General features: G+C 43.1%; 1 protein-coding gene across 2 annotated transcripts in view; it reads right to left on the reverse strand.

Moving 5' to 3' along the window:
* The window catches only part of NCAPH2 (non-SMC condensin II complex subunit H2), a 189,557-nt gene that overhangs the window by 17,417 nt on the left and 146,969 nt on the right, over positions 1 to 25,171 (reverse strand). The window contains exons 14-17 of one of the 2 annotated variants that reach the window (XM_077264330.1): positions 20,819 to 20,872; positions 16,344 to 16,414; positions 8,115 to 8,220; positions 7,275 to 7,349 (exon numbers count right to left, since the gene is read on the reverse strand). In XM_077264330.1, coding sequence (XP_077120445.1) covers positions 7,275 to 7,349; positions 8,115 to 8,220; positions 16,344 to 16,414; positions 20,819 to 20,872 — 306 coding nt within the window. The remainder of the gene's footprint in view (positions 1 to 7,274; positions 7,350 to 8,114; positions 8,221 to 16,343; positions 16,415 to 20,818; positions 20,873 to 25,171) is intronic. The other variant, XM_077264331.1, reaches the window with a different exon arrangement.

The raw sequence follows: 25,171 nt of genomic DNA on the forward strand, positions 1-25,171 counted from the left end.
AGTTGGCGCCACCATCTCAAGAAAATGGGTGGAGCACCGCCACAACGTCATGACAGGGGCAGGAGTTTCTTTAGAGTAGGCCCAAGCCGGGGCCTAAATTTATACATGCCGGCCGGAACGCACATGGGGAAGAGGGGAGGCTGGGGCCCAAGCGCTTCATCCACAGGTGTCGGAGTTCTTCGCCAGTGCCTCTGCATTCGCCACACCACATTCCGGCCACTTACCGGTGGTGTACGTCCCGGTCTGGAGACCACCGCAGCACGGGACCTGGACTGAGAAGTGCTCCTGCCTTCAGGTCAACTGCATTATGGACGGTGCAGGGAGCCCTCAATCCACCATCCCTTTGTCAAAGAGGTGGAGAGGGACCGTCCACCCTCCATTCATCGCCGCTATTCAGTCAGGGACGATGCAGAGGGGGCCGCATGGACACAATAAGAGCCTCTGGACATCCTAGGTGTGGACTCCCCTAGGATGGAGCAGGGCTGTTGGTCTGGCTGAAATAAGCCTGGCTCAGAAGAGGGTACATGGAGGTGACACTCCATGTTCTCGTCCGTTGTTGGTGTGGGGAGGTCAGAACTCTGAAGAGAACCGTTGCCCCTAAAGAAGCTCAGGCATACCTTTTAACGGTGCAGGAGGGAGTACATAGAGGCGACACTCCACTTTTCTGCCTGTTGGTTTGGGGAGATCGGAACCCTGAAGGGAACTGTCGCCCCTAAAGAAGCTCAGGCATGGCTTAAACGGTGCAGGAGGGGGTACGTGGAGGCGTCTGTTGAACCCTGAAGGGATCCGTCGCCCTTGTAATCCATGGAAAAAAAAATAGTAAAAGTTAAAAAATATTATAAAATTAAAATAAAAAAGTTGTGGTCTGAAGACCAGACCCATGTGCCTCCTACGGATACTAAGCATGAACTAGTTTGGGCTGGAGCCAGCGGTGGGTGTATACTGCAGAGGAGGAGCTAATTTTTCTATATTCACTTAGTGTCAGCCTCCTAGTGGCAGCAGCATACACCCACGGTCCTGGGTCCCCCCCCCTAATGAGGTGAAGGAGAAATATATTTTTGTTTTAATGTGCAACAGCTCAAATCACAGAACAATTTAATTGCCACTAAATGACAATGACATTTTGAAAGGTCTACTCGCGAATGGAGCAGAATAGAAGTAGTGCGCAACAGATTTCTATGAAATGTGCCCTGCTGTCTTTGTCATCGCCACACCGGACACTACCTATATAAACTGTTTGACTTAGATTTTAGCTAGTTAGCTAGGCGGTTGTTTCTATCAGCATCCAGGACCAGTCTCTTTGCGATGTTATATTGACAAAATGGGGCTAAAACAAGATGTCCGCTCTTTATATAGAGAGGGACATGTGATTTCAGCAACCAATGACACAAGCCGTTGTGTCTGGACACTGTGGATGTTTCCTTCGCCCTGATTGTGTACTGATTCCGGCTAGCCAAAGTTAGAAGAAAAAAAAAAGGAGTTTTCTCTCATCAAACAAGTGCCCTACGCTCGTCATACACCACCACTACCCTAGCCAAAGTGCTCAAAATACTTTAGTGGCAACACAATTCTTTTCCTGGACTTCTTACCAAATGTTATTTTTCACGAATTTATGAAAATTTGCTTGCGTTTCAGATCACAAATCCGAATGTGCCATAATCGTGACGAATTTATGTTTGGCGATAATTCGCCAAACATTCGCTAATCTCTAGTCTTGACCTGGTTAAGACAGCCCCAAAACCATAAGGTTTTTATAGGTCCATATTGTGCAGCTGCTGCTATATCAGGATGGTAACCTGTCTGTCAAGAAAACCAAACATGCAATGGAAGGAAAAACCATAAAGCATGGATCTTTAACTGCGTTGCCGAAGGCACCACATGATGAAAAAGGAGATCCAGGAGTCGATGTGTAGAAAATTGCATTTTTATTAATCAACACATTTCAAAGTTCACAGACTTCTACAATCAAGAAGAAACTACCGTATATACTCGAGTATAAGCCGAGATTTTCAGCCCAAATTTTTGGGCTGAAAGTGCCCCTCTCAACTTATACTAGAGTCATGTTCGGCGGCGGGGTCGGCGGGTGAGAGAGGACTGTCGTATACTCACCTGCTCCCGGCGCTCCCAACGCTGTCCCATGGTCTCCCTCGCTGCAGCTCTTCCTCTATTCAGCGGTCACGTGGTACCGCTCATTAAAGTAATGAATATGGACTCCACTCCCATAGGGACGGAGCCACATATTCATTACTGTAATGAGCGGTACCAGTGACCGCTCATTACAGGAAGAAGCTGCGGTACCATGGGACAGGCAGGGACAGCGTCAGGAGTGCTGGGACCAGGTGAGTATTTCATAGTCACCTGTCCGCGTTCCATTCGCCGGGCGCCGCTCCGTCTTCCCATCCTCTTGCTGTGACTGTGCAGGTCAGAGGGCGCGATGACGTATTAGTGTGCGCGCTGCCCTCTGCCTGAACAGTCAGTGCGGAGAGACGGGACGCTGAGGAGCAGCAACGAGAGGTGAGTATGCGATTATTTTTTTTTTTTATTGCAGCAGCAGCATTACATGTGGCACAATGCTGTATGGAGCATCTATGGGGCCATAATGAACTGCATGGAGCATTATATGGGGCATCTATGGGGCCATAACTGCATGGAGCATTATATGGGGCATCTATGGGGCCATAACTGCATGGAGCATTATATGAGGCATTATATGGGGCCATAAAAAACTGCATGGAGCATTATATGGAGCGTCTATGGGGCCATAACTGCATGGAGCATTATATGTGGCATCTATGGGGCCATAACTGCATGGAGCATTATATGGGGCATCTATGGGGCCATAACTGCATGGAGCATTATATGGGGCATCTATGGGGCCATAACTGCATGGAGCATTATATGAGGCATCTATGGGGCCATAACTGTATGGAGCATTATATGGGGCATCTATGGGGCCATAACTCTATGGAGCATTATATGGGGCATCTATGGGGCCATAACTACATGGAGCATTATATGGGGCCATAACTGCATGGAGCATTATATGGGGCCATAACTGTATGGAGCATTATATGGGGCCATAACTGTATGGAGCATTATATGGGGCCATAACTGCATGGAGCATTATATGGGGCCATAACTGCATGGAGCATTACATGGGGCATCTATGGGGCCATAACTGTATGGAGCATTATATGGGGCATATATGGGGCATCTATGGGGCCATAACTGCATGGAGCATTATATGGGGCATCTATGGGGCCCTAACTGCATGGAGCATTATATGGGGCATCTATAGAGCCATAAAGAACTGCATGGAGCATTATATGGGGCTCCTGATTCAATATGGATATTCAAAAACACTTAACCTACTGATGTCTCAATTAATTTTACTTTTATTGGTATCTATTTTTATTTTTGACATATACCGGTAGCTGCTGCATTTTCCACCCTAGGCTTATACTCGAGTCAATAAGTTTTCCCAGTTTTTTGTTGCAAAATTAGGGGGGGGGGTCAGCTTATACTCGGGTATATACGGTACATTGAAAGGAAGCATGCAACAACATTTAAAAAGATATCACATTCAAATAGAAGCGCCAAAAAGACACGAAGTATCAGGTGACTCATCCTTTGTCAGTTTGAAAAAAGGTTGGTGAAAAGTAAAAAAAAAAAAAATACAGTATACACTGCTCAAAAAAATAGAGGGAACACTTAAACAACACAATATAACTCCAAGTCAATCACACTTCTGTGAAATCAACCTGTCCAGTTATGAAGCAACACAGATTGTGAATCAATTTCTCCTGCTGTTGTGCAAATGGAACAGATAACAGGTAGAAATGATAGGCAATTAGCAAGACAACCCCTATAAAGGAGTGGTTCTGCAGGGAGAAGCCACTGACCATTTCTCAGTTCTCATCCGTTTTGTTCACTTTTGCATTTTTTTCATTGCTCTCAGCCCTACAGTAGCATGAGGTGGTGTCTACAACCCACATAAGTTGCTCAGGTAGTGCAGCTCATGTGGGACGGCACATCAATGCAAGCTGTGTCAAAAAGGGTAGCTGTGTCTGTCAGCACTGTGTCCAAAGCATCGATCAGATGCCAGGAGACAGGTCAGTGCAATAGGAGATGTGGAGGAGGCCGAAGTATGGCAACACCCCAGCAGCAGGACCGATGCCTCCTTCTTTGCGCAAGGAGGAATAGGAGGAGCATTGCCAGAGCCCTGCAAAGTGACCTCCAGCAGGCCACTAACATCCATGTGTCTGATCAAACTGTAGGACTCCATGAGGGCCCGACGTCCATAAGTGGATGTAGTATTACAGCCCAACAACGTGCAGGGCGATTGGCCTTTGCCAGAAAACACTAAGATTGGCAGATTCAACATTAGCGCCATGTGCTCTTCACGGATAAGTGGGTAAGTGGTATTTCCTTTTGACGGGGGCATGGACCCCTGAAACGCATTGAATAAAACCACTGTGAATCAACTATACTCTCCTGAAATTCATCTCAGCGGCAGTGCAGAATTGTAACTACGAATCTCCCTTTGAAGACATTTTCTCTGGTCGGTGAAGAACTGTGGATCTCAGCTGCTATCTATATGCTCTAATCTCATCCTAACCAGGTGAGCAAATTTGGTGTATATTCTCCTCTGTGTAACGTGGATAAGACCCTATTGCGCTTTGTCTCCCCATTGTTTTGCAATACTTCACGGATAAGAGCAGGTTCACAGCACATATGACAGACGTGACAGAGTCTGGAGATGCTGTGGAGAACATTCTGCCTGCAACATCCTCCAGCATGACCAAGTTTGGTAGTGGGTCAGTAATGGTGTTGGGAGGCATTTATGTTAGCCAGAGGTAAAGAGATGAGATCCTCAGACCCATTGTGAGACAGCAGTTCCTGCATGATGAAGGCACTGATGCTATGGACTGGCCTGCCGTTCCCCAGAACTGAATAAAATGGAACACATCTGGGACATCATGTCTCTCTCCATCCACAAACGCTGCCCGTTGCACCACCACAGATTGTCCAAAAGTTGATTGATGCTTTAATCCAGGTCTGTGAGAATATCCCCCATAAGAACATCCACCGCCTTATGAGGAGCATGCCCAGGAGCTATAGGGAGGTCACAAAAGGCACATGGAGGTCTGAGAATAATTTCCTTGTCTTAAAGGCATTTCCACTAAAGTTTGATCAGGCTGTAATTTGATCCTGAATATCATTCCAAATCCAGACCTCCATGGGATATTCATTTTGATTTACATTGATCATTTTTATGTTTTAATGTTCTCAACACATTACACTATGTAATAAAGATATGCAACTGGAATATTTCATTTAGTGATATCTAGAATGTGATATTTTAGTGTTCCCTTTAATTTTTTCAGCAGTGTATATGCTGGGTGGAAATGCCACGTTCAGGAAATACCAGTGTTTTGGTTTATTGCTGCATCCAAAGTGCTGAGTGCTAATCAAGCAGTTATACCCGCATGTGTTACCGCATCTAGTGAATGGAAATGAGCAAAACTACCCAGCAGAGACTAGTGTCTCTGCTGCAGATAACTGACATGCTGCGGTTCATAAACCTGCATAGAAGCACAGTGGGCATGGGATTTCTATAAACCCCATCCACTGTGCTTCTAATGTAGAACTCAATAGTTTTTTGATGCAGCGCAGGTGATCCACAGCCAAAACAGTTGCTGTTCCCGATCATCATGGGCATGTATAAATACATGTGTGAACTACCCTATGTTTTTAGATAAAAAAAAAAATATATATATATATATATATATATATATATACACATACACATATATATATATATATATATATATATATATATATATATATACATACAAACACACACATATATTTTTTTTAAGTAAAAAAATATTTTTTAATAAAGTTTTTATTCCAGTCCTCATATGTATTTATATACAATCTTAGACATTTCCGCCCAGCATAAGTATATATAAATATATAATTTTTGTTTGTTCTAAAACCTTTATTTAAACTAAAAGGAAGAGTCACCTGACACCATGTCTTTTTGGCGCTTCTATTTGATATCTATTTAAATGTTAATGCACGCCTCCTTGCAATGTAGTTTTGTCCTAATGAAAAAGTCTGAACTTTGAAAAGCATTGACTAATAAAACTGCAATTTTCTGCTCATCAACTCCTGGATCTTTTTTTCATCAAATAGTGTCTTCAGCAGCACAGTTAAAGATTAGTGATGAGCGAATATACTCGTTACTCGAGATTTCCCGAGCACGCTCGGGTGTCCTCCGAGTATTTTTTAGTGCTCGGAGATTTAGGTTTTTTTTCGCCGCAGCTGGATGATTTACAGCTACTAGCCAGCTTGATTACATGTGTGGATTCCCTAGCAACCAGGCAACCCCCACATGTGCTTATGCTGGCTAAAAGCTGTAAAACATTCAGCTGAGGTGATGAAAACTAAATCTCCGAGCACTAAAAAATACTCGGAGGACACCCGAGCGTGCTCTATGGTTTATCCTTCCATTGCATGTATCCTGGATCTGCAACAACCATTTTACTGATCGTTCTTTGGGCTTGTGGCACACAACACTGCCAGGTGAGCACATCCCAACACCCGTCGTTCTCATAGCCTATATCCAGGTAAGACCCTATTTTGCATTATTGTCTTCCAGTTCTCTCTTAATAGAAATCCAAACATGAATGTGTATATATAAAAATGGCTGCTCACAACTAGTGATGAGAGAATATACTCGTTACTCGAGATTTCCCCAGCACGCTCGGGTGACCTGAGTATTTTTCAGTGCTCGGAGATTTAGTTTTCATCGCCGCAGCTGAATGATTTACATCTGTTAGCCAGCATTAGTACATGTGGGGGTTGCCTGGTTGCTGGATCCCCACATGTAATCAAGCTGGCTAAGAGATGTAAATCATTGTAAATCTGCGGTGATGAAAACTAAATCTCCAAGCACTAAAAAAATACTTGGAGGACACACGAACATGCTCGGGAAATCTCAAGTAACGAGTATATTCGCTCATCACTACTCACGACCTCCCCTCCAAGAACAGTTCCATACCTGTCCATGTCCTCAGAAGTGAATGGAGCAGGATTGCAATATCTGCAGTGTTTGGATTTATTTGAATTAGTTTTTGGATATAATTTATACATTTTGCAACGATTGCATGCCAGCTTTGAAATGACGAGTATATAGGCAAGCTCCCTTTAAATATCCTATAGAATACTACATAATACTAGCAACAGCAGCCATGATTATTCATTACCACCATTCGCAGAAGCTGGCTCTTCACGCAGACTAGCTGGAATATTCATACCAAAATCTTCATGGTCCGAAAGCTCTGCCATAATAAAGAAGGTGCAACAGGTGGTCATTTCAGTTTATACAAGTCTGATAATACCATAAGCATTTCTGATTTTCACAGAAACCATTTCTAAAATATCTTATAGACATTGGCAAAACCGTATGACTGCTGTTCTCAGCCCAATATATGGGATAATAAAATGACTATTACAGACTTGAGAAGCTAGCAGACCCAGGACTTGTGATTTAGCATTTCAAATCATTTTAAAATTTTAAGGCTATATTCACACACACAGCGTTTTTCCTGCAGTCAAAAACTTCCCAAGTTATTTGTTCCTTTTTTGATTATGTGTGTGATTTGTCTACAGTACATGTTTAATCAAGTTAGTTTTCACGTGTCTGCTACATGTCTCCACTCATTGCTTTCTATGGGTAAGAAAAACACTGCAAAAATGCTAAAAGAACTGACATGCTGCAGTTTTCAAATAACGGAGTGCTCGAATTCAGTCAAGAAAAAAAAGAAAAAAAACAAGCGTGTGCATGAGATTTTAGAAATCTCAGCTTTTTCTGGTACTATAAAATGCAGTTTGTTTTTTTTTATTATTATTAGTAAAGAACACTTAAATGCTGCATGTGAACATGGCCTTAAAATGTTCTCTCCACCAAAGGTTTTACACTACGATGAGGTAATATTGCAGACAAAGATATGATCCACAGTCTCAAACCACATCCTAAATCCACTTCAGGGATAAGATACACGGGTTCCAGAAAAGCAGAAATGATGAACTGATCTTGTACACACCTTCACCATCATCATGATCCAGATAGTCTGCATCACGTACTTCATCCACATGATCTACTGGGCCATCTTCAGCAAGCAAATCTGCCAAAGCTTCAAATTGGGGCCCCTTTTGAGAAAAATTAAAAAATGAAACAAAGATATCAGGTATAAGTGAAGGCAATGATTTACTAATAAAATATTTCCAATCCAAAGCTGATCAGGCAGAAATTATAAAAACATTCACACTTGCGAGAAACTCGCACGAGTCTCGCACCTCAGTACCCGACACTGCCGCTGGCACTGGGACTGGAGCGTTCAGCTACATAGAACTACATGCAGCCGCACACTCCGGTCCCGAGTGCCGTTGGCAGTGCCGGGTACTGAGGTGCGAGTTTCTCGCAAGTGTGACCCCAGCCTTAAACGCAATATCTGTTTAATTTAACCCCTTCATGACCTTGCCGTTTTTTGCAATTCTGACCAGTGTTTCTTTATGAGGTAATAACTCAGGAACGCTTCAACGGATCCTAGCGATTCTGAGATTGTTTTTTCGTGACATATTGGGCTTCATGTTAGTGGTAAATTTAGGTCGATAATTTCTGAGTTTATTTGTGAAAAAAATGGAAATTTGGCAAAAATTTTGAAAATTTCGCAATTTTCACATTTTGAATTTTTATTCTGTTAAACTAGAGAGTTATGTGACACAAAATAGTTAATAAATAACATTTCCCACATGTCTACTTTACATCAGCACAATTTTGGAAACAAATTTTTTTTTGCTAGGAAGTTATAAGGGTTAAAATTTGACCAGTGATTTCTCATTTTTACAACAAAATTTACAAAACCATTTTTTTTAGGGACCACCTCACATTTGAAGTCAGTTTGAGGGTTCTATATTGGTGAAAATACCCCAAAGTGACACCATTCTAAAAACTGCACCCCTCAAGGTGCTCAAAACCACATTCAAGAAGTTTATTAACCCTTCAGGTGTTTCACAGCAGCAGAAGCAACATGGAAGTAAAAAATGAACATTTAACTTTTTAGTCACAAAAATGATCTTTTAGCGAAATTTTTTTTATTTTCCCAAGGGTAAAAGGAGAAACTGGACCACGAACGTTGTTGTCCAATTTGTTCTGAGTACGCTGATACCTCATATGTGGGGGTAAACCACTGTTTGGGCGCACGGCAGGGCTCGGAAGGGAAGGAGCGCCATTTGACTTTTTCAATGAAAAATTATCTCCATCGCTAGCAGACACCATGTCACGTTTGGAGAGCCCCTGTGTGCCTAAACATTGGAGCTCCCAAACAAGTGACCCCATTTTGGAAACTAGACCCCCCAAGGAACTTATCTAGAAGCATAGTGAGCACTTTAAACTCTCAGGTGCTTCACAAATTGATCCGTAAAAATGAAAAAGTACTTTTTTTTCACACAAAGTTTTTTTAGCCTCAATTTTTTCATTTTCACATGGGCAACAGGATAAAATGGATCCTAAAATTTGTTGGGCAATTTCTCCTGAGTACGCCGATGCCTCATATGTGGGGGTAAACCACTGTTTGGGTGCACGGCAAGGCTCGGAAGGGGAGGCGTGCCATTTGACTTTTTGAATGGAAAATTAGCTCCAATCATTAGCGGACACCATGTCGCGTTTGGAGAGCCCCTGTGTGTCTAAACATTGGAGCTCCCGCACAAGTGACCCCATTTTAGAAACTAGACCCCCCAAGGAACTTATCTAGATGCATAGTGAGCACTTATAACCCCCAGGTGCTTTACAGAAGTTTATAACGCAGAGCCGTGAAAATAAAAAATAATTTTTCTTTCCTCAAAAATGATTTTTAGCCCAGAATTTTTTATTTTCCCAAGGGTAATAGGAGAAATTGGACCCCAAATGTTGTTGTCCAGTTTGTCCTGAGTACGATGATACCCCATATGTGGGGGTAAACCACTGTTTGGGCGCACCGCAGGGCTCGGAAGGGAAGGCACGCCATTTGGCTTTTTGAATGGAAAATTAGCTCCAATCATTAGCGGACACCATGTCGCGTTTGGAGAGCCCCTGTGTGCCTAAACATTTGAGCTCCTGCACAAGTGACCCCATTTTGGAAACTAGACCTCCGAAGGAACTAATCTAGATGTGTGGTGAGCACTTTGAACCCCCAAGTGCTTCACATAAATTTATAACGCAGAGCCATGAAAATAAAAAATAATTTTTCTTTTTTCAAAAATGATTTTTTAGCCCACAATTTTTTATTTTCCCAAGGGTAACAGGAGAAATTGGACCCCAAAAGTTGTTGTACAGTTTCTCCTGAGTACGCTGATACCCCATATGTGGGTGTAAACCACTGTTTGGCACACGTCGGGGTTTGGAAGGGAAGTAGTGACGTTTTAAAATGCAGACTTTGATGGAATGCTCTGCGGGCGTCAGGTTGCGTTTGCAGAGCCCCTGATGTGCTTAAACAGTAGGAACTCCCCACAAGTGACTCCATTTTGGAAACTAGACCCCCAAGGGAACTTATCTAGATGTGTGGTGAGCACTTTGAACCCCCAAGTGCTTCACAGAAGTTTATAACGCAGAGCCGTGAAATTAATAAATGTGTTTCCTTTCCTAAAAAATATTTTTTTACCCCAGAATTTTTTATTTTTGCAAGGGTAACAGGAGAAATTTGACCCCAAAAGTTGTTTTCCAGTTTCTCCTGAGTACGCTGATACCCCATATGTGGGGGTAAACCACTGTTTGGGCACATGCCGGGGCTCGGAAGGGAAGTAGTGACGTTTTGAAATGCAGACTTTGATGGAATGGTCTGCGGGCATCATGTTACGTTTGCAGAGCCCCTGATATGCCTAAACAGTAGAAACCCCCCACAAGTGACCCCATTTTGGAAACTAGACCCCCCAAGGAACTTATCTAGATGTGTGGTGAGCACGTTCATCCCCCAAGTGCTTCACAGACGTTTACAATGCAGAGCCGTGAAAATAAAAAATCATTTTTCTTTCCTCAGAAAAGATGTTTTAGCAAGCAATTTTTTATTTTCACAAGGGTAACAGGAGAAATTGGACCCCAATATTTGTTGCCCAGTTTGTTGTGAGTACGCTGATACCCCATATGTGGGGGTAAACCACTGTTTGGGCGCACGTCGGGGCTTGGAAGGGAGGGAGCACCATTTGACTTTTTGAACGCAAGATTGGCTGGAATCAATGGTGGCGCCATGTTGCGTTTGGAGACCCCTGATGTGCCTAAACAGTGGAAACCCCTCAATTCTAACTTCAACACTAACCCCAACACACCCCTAATCCTAATCCCAACTGTAGCCATAACCCTAATCACAACCCTAACCCCAACACACCCTTAACCACAACCCTAACCCCAACACACCCGTAACCCTAATTCCAATCCTAATCCTAACCCTAATCCCAACCCTAACCCTAATCCCAACCCTAACCACAACTGTAACCCCAACACACCCCTAACCCTATCCGTAACCCTAACCACAAGCCTAATCTTAACCCTATTTCTAACCCTAGCCCTAATTCCAACCCTAACTCTAATTCCAACCCTAACCCTAAGGCTATGTGCCCACGTTGCGGATTCGTGTGAGATTTTTCCGCACGATTTTTGAAAAATCTGCAGGTAAAAGGCACTGCGTTTTACCTGCGGATTTACAGCAGATTTCCAGTGTTTTTTTTGTGCAGATTTCACCTGCGGATTCCTATTGAGGAACAGGTGTAAAACGCTGCGGAATCTGCACAAAGAATTGACATGCTGCGGAAAATACAACGCAGCGTTTCTGCACGGAATTTTCCGCACCATGGGCACAGCGGATTTGGTTTTCCATAGGTGTACATGGTACTGTAAACCTGATGTAAAACTGCTACGAATTCGCAGCGGCCAATCCGCTGCGGATCCGCGGCCAATCCGCTGCGGATCCGCGGCCAATCCGCTGCAGATCTGCAGCCAAATCCGCACTGTGTGCACATGCCATAACCCTAACCCTACCCCTATCCCTACCCCTAACCCTACCCCTAGTTCTAACCCTAACCCTAGTGGAAAAAGAAAAAAAAATATTTTCTTTATTTTATTATTGTCCCTACCTATGGGGGTGATAAAGGGGGGGGTTTATTTATTATTTTTTTTATTTTGATCGCTGTGATAGAACCTACCACAGCGATCAAAATGTACTTGTAACGAATCTGCCAGCCGGCAGATTCGGCGGGCGCACTGAGCATGCGCCCGCCATCTTGGAAGATGGCGGCGCCCAGGGAGAAGACGGACCGACTTCGGGAGGCTCGGTAAGTATGAGGGGGTGGTGGGGGGGGTGGATCGGAGCACAGGGGGGGGGGGAATCGGAGGATAGGGGGAGCGGACAGGAGCACGGGGGAGCGGACAGGAGCACGGGGGAGCGAACAGGGGGACGGAGGGGGGTACCGGACAGAACGGAGGACTGGGGAGCAGATCGGGGGCGGTGGGGGGGGCCAGAACATGATTTCCAGCCATGGCAGATGCTATTGCAGCATCGGCCATGGCTGGATTGCAATATTTCACCATTTTCATAGGTGAAATATTGCAAATTGCTCTGATTGGCTGTTGCATTTTCAACAGCCAATCAGAGCGATCGTAGCCACGTGGGGGCAAAGCCACCCCCCTTAGGCTGAAGTACAACTCCCCCTCTCCCTGCAGATCGGGTAAAATAGGAGTTAACCCTTTCACCCGATCTGCAGGGATGCGATCATTCCATGACGCCACATAGGCGTCATGGGTCGGGAAGGGGTTAAAAAAAAATATGGCGTGGGCTCCCGCGCCAGAGAGGGAAAGCCGAACGCCGGGGGCTGATGTTTATAGCCTGGGAAGGGGTTAATACTAGTGATGACTGAGTGTACTCGTTGCTTGGGTTTTCCCGAGCACTCTCGGGCGGTCTCCGCCGAGATTTAGCTTTGGTTGACGCAGCTGCATGATTTACTGCTGCTAGACAGCCTGAGTACATGTGGGGGTTGCCAGGGAATCCCCACATGTATTCAAGCTGTCTATCAGCTGTAAATCATGCAGCTGAGGCAACGAAAACTAAATCTCCGAACACTTACAAATACTCGGAGACCAACCGAGCGTGTCGGGAAAACCCGAGCAACGAGTATACTTGCTCATCCCTAGTTAATACCCATGGATCTTCATAGGCTATGAATCTCAGCCCGCAGCTGTAAGTTTAGCCTTTACTGGCCCCGAGCCTGCGCACTGCAGTACTTTGCTCTGCCCTCACCAGCATTACAGAATGCTGTAGATAAGCCCCTAATGGCGGTGGCCGCAGCTTATATGCGAAAAGTGAGGTGACAGATTCCCTTTAATTTCACTATACTTACTTAACCACGCCTATTTCCCCTAAGCCATCGATCACCTACAAAAAATAAAAAAACACCACAAATACTCCCAGTCCAATGCAGTCCATTTAATAATGTGTCCCACGACGATCTCCTCTATAGAGCTGTCACTTCAGAAGATGTGACAGCTCTACAGGCCTCCAGTGACACACTGAAGGGAGACCATTGTTCCTGCAGTGTTATCACTGAGGGTTCAATGGCCTCACTTTATGGCACTGCTGCGTGAAAATTTTCCCACGCAGCGGTGCCGCAAGTGACAGTATGAACTCTGCACTTACAGTGGCGGAGGGATACAGTAAGGAAGGATACCTTCCGTCATTGTATCCCGGAGCCCCTGGAGAGCGGTCGCATCTACAGATGTGACAGCTCTCCACGGGAGATCATCGTGGACACTCGTTATTACATGGATTACATCGGATCAGGGAGTATACTGTTGGTTTATTATTTTTTATTTTTTTACAGGTGATCAAGGGCTTCGGGGATTAGCTGTATGGTGAGTATATACTGTATGTTGTATGTACTGTATGTCTGTGTGTGTTTTTTTGTTTGTTTTTTTACACTTTAACACAGTAGCCGGATGATGGAACTACTACTGTCCCATCATCCAGCTACCTGTCCCAGTAACAGGCATAGCCGGATGGGACTAGTAGTCCCATCGGGCGATGCCTGACACACACACATACAGCCACATACACACACACACACACACACACACACACAGCCCCGCACATCTTTTCCGCGCACACACACACAGTATCCGCCCACTCTTCCCCCTCCCGATCTGCAGCGTTTCTCATAGGCACATTGATTTAACTTAATCAATGGAAGTTAATGGGTGCAGAAACGCTGCAGATCCACAAAAAGAATTGACATGCTGCAGAAAATAAAACGCTGCGAATCCGCGCTTTTTTCCACAGCATGTGCACACCAATTGTCATTTTCCCATTGACTAACATTGCTTGTGCACTACACTGTGGATTTCATGCAATTCCGCGAGTACAAAAACGCTGCGGAAACGCGGCAAAATCCGCCACATGTGCACTTAGCCGTACGGTGATCTTTTGGAGGCAGAATGAACAAAACAGGAGGTGAAGAATGTGTTCTCTATTTTTTACACCGTTCCGTGTGTGGTATAAGCTACAGTAATACCAAATTTACTTTTTTTTTTTCTTTGGATACTGTCACACTAAATGCTTTTTTTCTTTTTGCAAAAAAAAAATTTTTGCATGGTCATAGCTTGAGAGCTATGAGTCTTCTATATTTCTGTCAACAGAGTTATGTCAGGGCTTCTTTTTTGCCTTTATTGGTACCATTTCCGGGCACAATTTTTTGATCGCTTCTTATTCTGATTTTTGGAGGGCAAAATAGACAAAGGCCAGCACTTCAGGGTTTTTTTTTTTTTTTTTGGGGGGGGGGGCACTCACAGTGTGGTAAATTTGATAAGGCAGCTTTATTGTTCAGATCAGAGATACCAGGTTTCTTATTTTTATTTAGTATTTTTTTTTATAGACACAAACTATTTATAGAAATGTAAAAGCAATTATTTTTTTCTATTCTTTTGAGAGCTATAACTTTTTTTTAGTCCTCCACTGGCATACCTCTATGGTGGCTTATTTTTTGTGGGACAAGATGACATTTTTAGCAATACCATTTATTTCCATTCGACTTTTTGATCTCGTCGTGTTTTACCTGTTATTTTTAGGGTGTTCACTGAAAGGGTTAACTAGTGTGACAGTATTTGTGTACTTTGAGACAGATAAGAGACATACATACATTTTTGCAATTTTTTTTTACTTGTTTTTACTTTTACTTAGCACCTCTACCAGCACTGTAATGCATTATACCCCTGTCAGTGTTATGCTACTTTCACACTAGCGTCGTTTGTAATACATCGCAATGCGTCGTTTATGAGAAAAAAACGCATCCTGCAAAGTTGTCTGCAGGATGCGTTTTTTACCCATAGACTTTCATTAGCGACGCATTGCGACGTATGGCCACACGTCGCAACCGTCGTGCGATGGTTGCGTCGTGTTTTGGCGGACCGTCGGCACAAAAAAAGTTACATGTAAGGTTTTTTGCGCGTCGTGTCCGCCATTTTCGACCACGCATGCGCGGCCGAAACTCCGCCCCCTCCTCCCCGGACCTTACAATGGGGCAGCGGAAGCGTCGGAAGACTGCTTCCGCTGCCCACGTCGGGCATTACTTTCACAACTTGTCGGCACGTAGGTATGTAAAAGGTCGTGAAGAGGTTAACTGAAACAGCTGTGTAGGAGGCTGTAAACTGGGTAAGGAACAGCCAAATTCTGTTACAAAAGGTAAGTTTGTGGAAGATTGTCTATTATCACAGGTCATACACCATGACATATGTCTCCTTGCCATGCTCAGTCCTAAGATAGTTTCAATGCACCAGCAAGGTCTTTCCAAGACAAAAATTTCAAATCAGACCACTGAATCAAGACGATGTTCAAGTTTTTTGAAGCACCAAGAAATGGGCAACTTCGAGGACTATAGAGGCAGTGGTCAGCAAAGGAAACTTCATGCAGCAGATAAAAGACACGACAGGACTATGACCCCAAACATACAGCAAATGTGATTAAGAAGCATTAGCAGAATAAAGTAGAATTACAAATCTTAATGATGACATGGCCAAAACATAGCCCAAATCTAAACATCAAGTCAATTCCCTTCTGTGTGCAAGTGTACCTAGAAGAATTGATTCTTTGATGCTGCATTAATTTGACTTACATTTTGTATTGTTAATTCTTTTTGCATTTTGTTCATTGACAATAATAAACAGACACTTTTTTTAAGCATTTTCTCCACAGCTGCCTAAAAATCTTGCACAGAAATGTATAAATGCTGCAGCATGACTATCTACACAATGTCATTACCATTCTTTTCTGGAGTTTCCTCTGTGCAGCAAGGCGTTCTTTGGCATGTTCCCAATACAACACTTCCATGTCTGGAAAGGTACACAAAGTCATGAGTTAAAATTTCAGTGCCAACTACTTACATAGCCATCAAGACCTCAAACGTATGCCCGAGATTTGCTCTTAGGATCATAACTAAAATCCCAGAATGTTAGCTTTACGAACATATCAGGGTTCAAGCTTTAGCTACTATATTCTAAATAGTGCTCTGGAGATGAAAAACGTATACCTACTTTTTGGTTATGTGTTCAGAAGAGGAGTGAGGAGGAAGAAGAACATAACCTGTTACCAATACCTAGCTTTCTTCTGATGCCTCTTACTATACTTATTAAAAGCAGAGAACAGAAACTCAAATAATCACTCATTATGCCTAATCAGCTTACTTGTCGACAAAGATATGTGCAAATGGACAAATAAAAGTGACATGTAGAAATTCTGCAAATCTTGGAAATTTCATTACTTAGAGGTGTTTCTGATATCAGGCTCTGCTGGGGTCAGACATCTGGTTACAAACATGAATTTAATTTTTTTTTTAAAACAAAACATTAAACTTTGATGCAAAATTGCGTGAAGACACCCAAGAGTATTAGGTGGTGGGTATCATTCCTGCAAGGTGCATTCTTACAGTGAACATTTCAGTATGGGGCAAGAATGATTTTTTTTCATTTAATAATTCATGTTTAATAAAAGCATGTCAGAAGCGTGAAAATTTGTTCTGCATAGCACACCATTGCTGTTTGCCAATTCCCTTTATCCCCTTGCCAATTTCCATTTCTGCGCATTCATTTTTTTTATAACCAGTTCTTCTAATAGTCAATGTTTTTAATTTTTCCACTATCAGCCGTATGAAAAGAATTAGGCACTCAAATAGATACTGAATGAATGTCGCCTGCACTCATCACCCAGCGAAAATTGTCTCCATTCACATAGCGCATATACTACACGATGCTCCATAAGTCCTTTATCACTTGTGCATATTTCAGGAAGGTCGGTTTGACAAAAATATCACATGATTTATAGACTATATACTGGTAATTAAAGTTTCTACACCACCTATTTAAGAGTGACAGGTTCTTTTTTATATGGATACTTACTGGGCGGGTCCCTATCTGAGCACTGAGGAGGAGTACAATATTACCTAAACACATAACACCTGGGTGAGAGCCATTATTTGCAGGACGAGTTGTAGTTTTGACATGCATGTAGAAAAGCCGCAGAGACACCATCACGTGTTTCTCAACGCAAGCAATGAATAGCCAGGTCTTTCACCGGGAAGGAACAACCACGGGAAGGGCAGCATCCAATAAAGGAAAACCACCTATGCCAAAACATGGTATCCATCCACAGACAGCTGTTTCGGGGTATTTGCCCCTCATCAGTGTGGAGTAGGAAACTGGCTATTAGGAGCAGTGCCTAGTGAAAAGACTATAAACATAAGGATGAATGACCTCGGGGAGATCAAAATATCCAACACCGCGGAGACACCATCACGTGTTTCTCAACGCAGTGATCCAGAACACTGCCCCCATCCCTTAAGGGAAATATGCAAATGCATGTAGAAAAGCCGCGGAGACACCATCACGTGTTTCTCAACGCAAGCAATGAATAGCCAGGTCTTTCACCGGGAAGGAACAACCACGGGAAGGGCAGCATCCAATAATGGAAAAGCACCTACGCCAAAACATGGTATCCATCCACAGACAGCTGTTTCAGGGTATTTGCCCCTTATCAGTGTGGAGTATTTATTGAGTTGTAGTTTTGAGTGACAACATTCACTTTAGCATACTAAGTATTGGAAAACAAATGGGGCAAGAAATTGTGAAACACCGCTTTGCGACCACTCACAATTCAGTTTTGTTCTATTTTGAACTTGTATAGTTATTAGACGTCACACAGGTCTATTTGGTTTAAGGGTGAATTCACATTGCGTTCACGCACTTGTTTGTTGGTCTTGTTGGGGCTTGCGGCTGAAACCGGGCATATGTGCAGATGGGGTCAAACTATAATGGTGACAACAGAGCTTAAATGTGTTCTGTTGTCCATCATCTTTTGGAGTGTAAGCAGTTTTACAGGGGGCTGACAGGGTCAACGAATAGGTACTTGAACGCAATGTGAAAGCACCATAATAGTTTGTTGTGTATATGGTTTTTGAAAACTTTGTTAAAATTATGAAGCAAACATATCTCAGTTATGGACAGAAATTTTGCTTTTCTTTAGCAGTATCCCAAACAAATTAAAAAAAATTTATTTTTTTTTGCAAATATGTTGAGAAAGGTAGGTTCCACGAAGCTAAACCCTCTGTGCAAAACCTTCAAAAATTCCTGTTACGCGTCTCACGTTTAGGGCAGGCTGGACCAGTCATTTGGCTGTAAATTAATACACTGCTCAAAAGAAATAAAGGGAACACTAAAATACCACATCCAAGATCTGACTGAATGAAATATTTCAGTTGTAAAACTTTAATCATTACATAGTGGAATGTGTGGAGAACAATAAAACATAAAAATGATCAATGTAAAAATGAATATCCCATGAAGGTCTGGAGTTGGAATGATGCTCAAAATCAAAGCGAAAAATCAAATTACAGGCTGATCCAACTTCAGTGGAAATGCCTCAAGACAAGGAAATGATGTTGAGTTGTGTGTGTGTGTTGCCTCCATGTGCCTGTATGACCTCCCTACAACACCTGGGCATGCTCCTGATGAGGCGGTGGATGGTCTCCTGAGGGATCTCCTCCCAGACCTGGACTAAAGCATCCGCCAACTCCTGGACAGTCTGTGGTGCAACGTGATGTTGGTGGATGGTGTGAGACATGATGTCCCAGATGTGTTCAAATCGGATTCATGTCTGGGGAATGGGCGTGCTAGTCCATAGCTTCAATGCCTTCATCTTGCAGGAACTGCTGACACACTCCAGCCACATGAGGTCTGGCATTGTCCTGCATTAGGAAGAACCCAGGGCCAACCGTACCAGCATAAGGTCTCACAATGGGTCTGAGGATCTCATCTCGGTACCTAACGGCAGTCAGGCTACCTCTGGCGAGCACATGGAGGGCTGTGCGGCCCTCCAAAGAAATACCACCCCACACCATTACTGACCCACTGCCAAACCGGTCATGCTGAAGGATGTTGCAGGTAGCAGATCGCTCTCCACGGCGTCTCCAGACTCGGTCACATCTGTCACATGTGCTCAGTGTGAACCTTCCATCTGTGAAGAGCACAGGGTGCCAGTGGCGAATTTGCCAATCCTGGTGTTCTGTGGCAAATGTCAAGCATCCTGCACGGTGTTGGGCTGTGAGAACAACCCCCATCTGTGGACGTTGGGCACTCAGACCATCCTGATGGAGTCCGTTTCTAACCGATTGTGCAGACACATGCACATTTGTGGCCTGCTGGAGGTAATTTTGCATGGCTCTGGCAGTGCTCCTCCTGTTCCTCCTTGCACAAAGGCTGAGGTAGCGGTCCTAGTGATGGGTTGTTGCCCTACTACGGCCCCCTCCACGTCTCCTGGTGTACTGGCCTGCCTCCTGGTAGCGCCTCCTGCCTCTTGACACTACGTTGACAGACACAGCAAACCTTCTTGCCACAGCTCGCAATTATGTGCCATCCTGGATGAGCTGCACTATCTGAGGCACTTGTGTGGGTTGTAGAGTCCATCTCATGCTACTGCGAGTGGGAAAGCACATCAATCAAAAGTGACCAAAACATCAGCCAGAAAGCATTGGTACTGAGATGTGGGTCTGTGGTCCCCACCTGCAGAACCACTCCTTTATAGTGTCTTGATAATTGCCAATAATTTCCATCTGTTGTCTATTCCATTTGCACAACAGCATGTGAAATTGATTGTCAAACAGTGTTGCTTCCTAAGTGGACAGTTTGATTTACTTGGAGTTATAGTCTGTTTAAGTGTTCCCTTTATTTTTTTGAGCAGTGTATTTGCTTTGTGTTCCATTTTTGGGTGAATGAGTCAATAACTTTGTATCCTAGAGAGCTGAAACCAATGTAAAACATGCCAAAGTGTCCGATTTATCCATGTTCAAATTTGAGGAATATTGATCCAATCATTTGGCTGTAAATTATTTGCTTTAATGTTCAATTTTTGGGGCGAATATCTTCAGAACACTTTTGTATTATTTTTTTTGGCGAATATGTTGATAACTGTACACTCCCAAGAGAGCTAATCCATTTTAAAAACTTTAGAGCTTGAATGTCTATGTGCCAAATTTGTTGGAGATTGATCTTATCGTTTGTGTATAAAGAACAGACAACAGAAATTCATCTCTCTATAGCCAGATATATCTACAGATAGATATCCATCTCCACCGTAAAAAGAGTTGCATTGACTAGTTGCTATAGCAACAAGGACAGGTATTTCTATAGGAGCCACATTCTTCTATACTATTCTTAGCACACCCGAAAAATCAAGTAGAAACATACCTGTAAAAGTTGGACCTTTCCTTTTATACGTCACCGGATCTGTCCCATGCCAGGCTGCAAAAATAAAGAAATTATGTATAGCTAGGAAGTGTGAAAAGCTAATTAAAACATAGGAAGAGCTAAGAATCCAAGCTCCCTTTGAAGCTGGGACTCCCTGCTGGGAACAGATACCGTAATTAACCGCTTCATGACCCAGCCTATTTTGACCTTAATGACCTGGCTGTTTTTTGCAATTCTGACCAGTGTCCCTTTATGAGGTAATAACTCAGGAACGCTTCAATGGATCCTAGCGGTTCTGAGATTATTTTTTCGTGACATATTGGGCTACATGTTAGTGGTAAATTTAGGTCGATAATTTTTTAGTTTATTTGTGAAAAAAATGGAAATTTGGCGAAAATTTCTCAATTTTCAAATTTTGAATTTTTATTCTGTTAAACGATGTACAATAACAAATTGTATTGTGGTACCGTGTTAGCCAGAAAAATCGATGTGAATACTTTTCTGCCCAATGATGCCAGAAGTTTTCTAGGAGTGATACCTTTATTGGCTAACCAGAAAGCTTGCAAACATATTATTTCCTGGTTATCCAATAAAGGTATCACTCCTAGAATACTTCTGTCATCATTGGGTAGAAAAGTATTCACATATTCTGTTAAACGAGAGAGTTATGTGACACAAAATAGTTAATAAATAACATTACCCACATGTCTACTTTACATCAGCACAATTTTGGAAACAATTTTTTTTGCTAGGAAGTTATAAGGGTTAAAATTTGACCAGCGATTTCTCATTTTTACAACGAAATTTACAGAACCATTTTTTTTAGCGACCACCTCACATTTGAAGTCAGTTTGAGGGGTCTATATGGCTGAAAATACCCAAAATTGACACCATTCTAAAAACTGTACCCCTCAAGGTGCTCAAAACCACATTCAAAAAAAGCGTATTAACCCTTCAGGTGCTTCACAGCAGCAGAAGCAACATGGAAGGAAAAAATGAACATTTAACTTTTTAGTCACAAAAATGATCTTTTAGCAACAATTTTTTTTATTTTCCCAAGCGTAAAAAGAGAAACTGGACCCCAAAAGTTATCATACAATTTGTCCTGAGTACGCCAATACCCCATATGTGGGGGGAACCACTGTTTGGGCACACGACAGGGCTTGGAAGGGAAGGAGCGCCATTTGACTTTTTCAATGAAAAATTAACTCCAATCGTTAGCGGAAAGCCCCTGTGTACCTAAAGATAGGAGCTCCCCCAAAAGTGACCCCATTTTAGAAACTAGACCCCCCAAGGAACTTATCTAGATGCATAGTGAGCACTTTGTACCCCCAATTGCTTCAGAAATTGATCTGTAAAAATTAGAAAGTACTTTTTTTTTTTTTTTGCACAAAAAATTTCTTTTAGCCTCAATTTGTTCATTTTCACATGGGCAGCAGGATAAAATGGATACTAAAATTTATTGGCCAATTTCTCCTGAAGTACACGGAAATCTCACATGTGGGGGTAAACCACTGTTTGGGCACACGGCAGGGCTCGGAAGGGAAGGAGCGCCATTTGACTTTTTGAATGAAAAATTAGCTCCAATCGTTAGCGGACACCATGTTGCGTTTGGAGAGCCCCTGTGTGCCTAAACATGGGAGCTCCCCCACAAGTGACCCCATTTTGGAAACTAGACCTCCAATGGAACTAATCTAGATGTGCGGTGACCCCTTTAAACCCCCAAGTGCTTCACAGAAGTTCATAACGCAGAGCCGTAAAAATAAAAAATAATTTTTCTTTCCTCAAAAATTATTTTTGAGCCCGCAATTTTTTATTTTCACAAGAGTAACAGGAGAAATTGGACCCCAAAAGTTATTGTCCAGTTTGTTCTGAGTACGCTGATACCCCATATGTGGGGGGAACCACTGTTTGGGCACACGTCGGGGCTTGGAAGGGAAGTAGTGACGTTTTGGAATGCAGACTTTGATGGAATGGTCTGCGGGCATCATGTTACGTTTTTCACAGCCCCTGATGTGCCTAAACAGTAGAAACCCCCCACAAGTGACCCCATTTTGGAAACTAGACCCCCCCCAAGGAACTTCTCTGGATGTGTGGTGAGCACTTTGAACCCCAAAGTGCTTCACAGAAGTTTATAACACAGAGCCGTGAATATAAAAAAATCTTTTTTCTTTCATCAAAAATTATGTTTTAGCAAGCAATTTTTTTTATTTTCGCAAGGGTAACAGGAGAAATTGGACCCCAATATTTGTTGCCCAGTTTGTCCTGAGTATGCTGGTGCCCCATATGTGGGGATAAACCACTATTTGGGCGCACGTCAGGGCTCGGAAGGGAGGGACCACCATTTGACTTTTTGAACGCAAGGGATTGGCTGGAATCAATGGTGGCGCCATGTTGCGTTTGGAGACCCCTGATGTGCCTAAACAGTGGAAACCCCTCAATTCTAACTCCAACACTAACCCCAATACACCCCTAACCCTAATCCCAACTCTAGCCTTAACCCTAATCACAACCCTAACCCCAACACACCCCTAACCCCAACCCTAACCACAACCTTAAACCCAACACACCCCTAACCACAAGCCTAATCTTAACCCTATTTCCAACCCTAACCCTAATTTCAACACTAACCCTAAGGCTATGTGCCCACGTTGCGGATTCGAGTGAGATTTTTCCGCACCATTTTTGAAAAATCCGCAGGTAAAAGGCACTTCGTTTTACCTGCGGATTTACAGCAGATTTCCAGTGTTTTTTGTGCGGATTCCTATTGAGGAACAGGTGTAAAACGCTGTGGAATCCGCACAAAGAATTGACATGCCGTGTAAAATACAACGTAGCGCTTCCGCGCGGTATTTTCCGCACCATGGGCACAGCGGATTTGGTTTTCCATAGGTTTACATGGTACTGTAAACCTGATGGAAAACTGCTCCGCAGCCAAATCCGCACCGTGTGCACATAGCCTAATTCTAACCCTAACCCTAGTTCTACCCCTAGCTCTAACACTAACCCTAGTCCTAACCTTAACCCTAGTGGAAAAATAAAAGTAAATATATTTTCTTTATTTTATTATTGTCCCTACCTATGGGGGTGATAAAGGGTGGTTCATTTACTATTTTTTTTATTTTGATCACTGTGATACATTTTGATCACTGTGATAAAACCTACCTGGAACATGCCCGTGCACTGAGCATTCAGGATGAGACGCCTCCATTTGATGACGGGTATGAGTGGGAATACTTCTCTTTTTCCATTGGAGGCTGAACATGTGCGTTGTGTAACACGGCTGCCTGGCTCCGGTTTGTTTATAAACACAGTATGGCATGTCTCGTGTGATTGGCATACTAAATACATGAGACTCCATGATCCGGATATGTTGAGTGGAGAATGTATATACTGCGTCCATTGGTGTGATTCGGACACATGGGGTTTTGAGATGATAGTTGAAACCTCATTGGTTGGATATAAGGGTGCCAAATAGTATAATCACAGGGATTGGTTGGCAGTTGCTATAGACACAGTTATGTGACGGTAATCCGTCTCTCTTATGAGAAATCTGAATGTTTTATATATATAGATTATAATGTGTGTCATGTATATGATAAGACATATGTATAGATGTATTTATGTGGTGATTTGCACTGTATTAATGTATGGGTGGGCTCTGTGTGGGGATTGGTTGTTTGTATTCCACTTCCTATATAAGTCCGCCATTATTGATGTTTTGTATGCTTGAAAAAGACCTATTTGGTCGAAACGTCTCTTTGTTTATGGCATAATAAAGGAACCACTTCTTGGATATTTTCACCCGGATTTGAAGCTGTCCTTCATTGCAACTCTGGTATGTACATTTTCCATGTGGTCCAGTGGAATTAGGTCTTGCATCACCATATCTGATGTGCTATCGACATTTTTCTAATGTTTTGGACCCCCATTACTAACTCTCTAATAAAAATTTATTAATATGAGACTTCCCCACACAATCCCTTGTTTACCATTTAAAAAAAAAGAAAACAAAAACATACAGGACAGCAGTGATCAACCGAACATGAAATAGTCCAGTAAAGGATACCTGAAACACATAAAAAGACAAGAGACAGTCCCCCGTTTACAAATTTATTTCCCAAAACGTTGCCACGCATGTCAGATGTAGTCCACGTTCCTCACTTTTTGCTCCGGCGATTGTGAATAGTGCGCCCGGTAGCGATGACAACGTTCATCAGTCGCTGGCTTCCACTACAGTCAGTGAGACCCAGCGGCTCTGATGATCGTTGTCACAGATGCCAGAGACATGCAGACCAGGATGGGGGGGTGAGGAGCCATGCAGACAAGGGTGGGGGATGAGGAGCCATGCAC

Source organism: Ranitomeya variabilis, chromosome 5 (assembly GCF_051348905.1).
Source record: "Ranitomeya variabilis isolate aRanVar5 chromosome 5, aRanVar5.hap1, whole genome shotgun sequence".
Lineage (NCBI taxonomy): Eukaryota > Metazoa > Chordata > Amphibia > Anura > Dendrobatidae > Ranitomeya > Ranitomeya variabilis.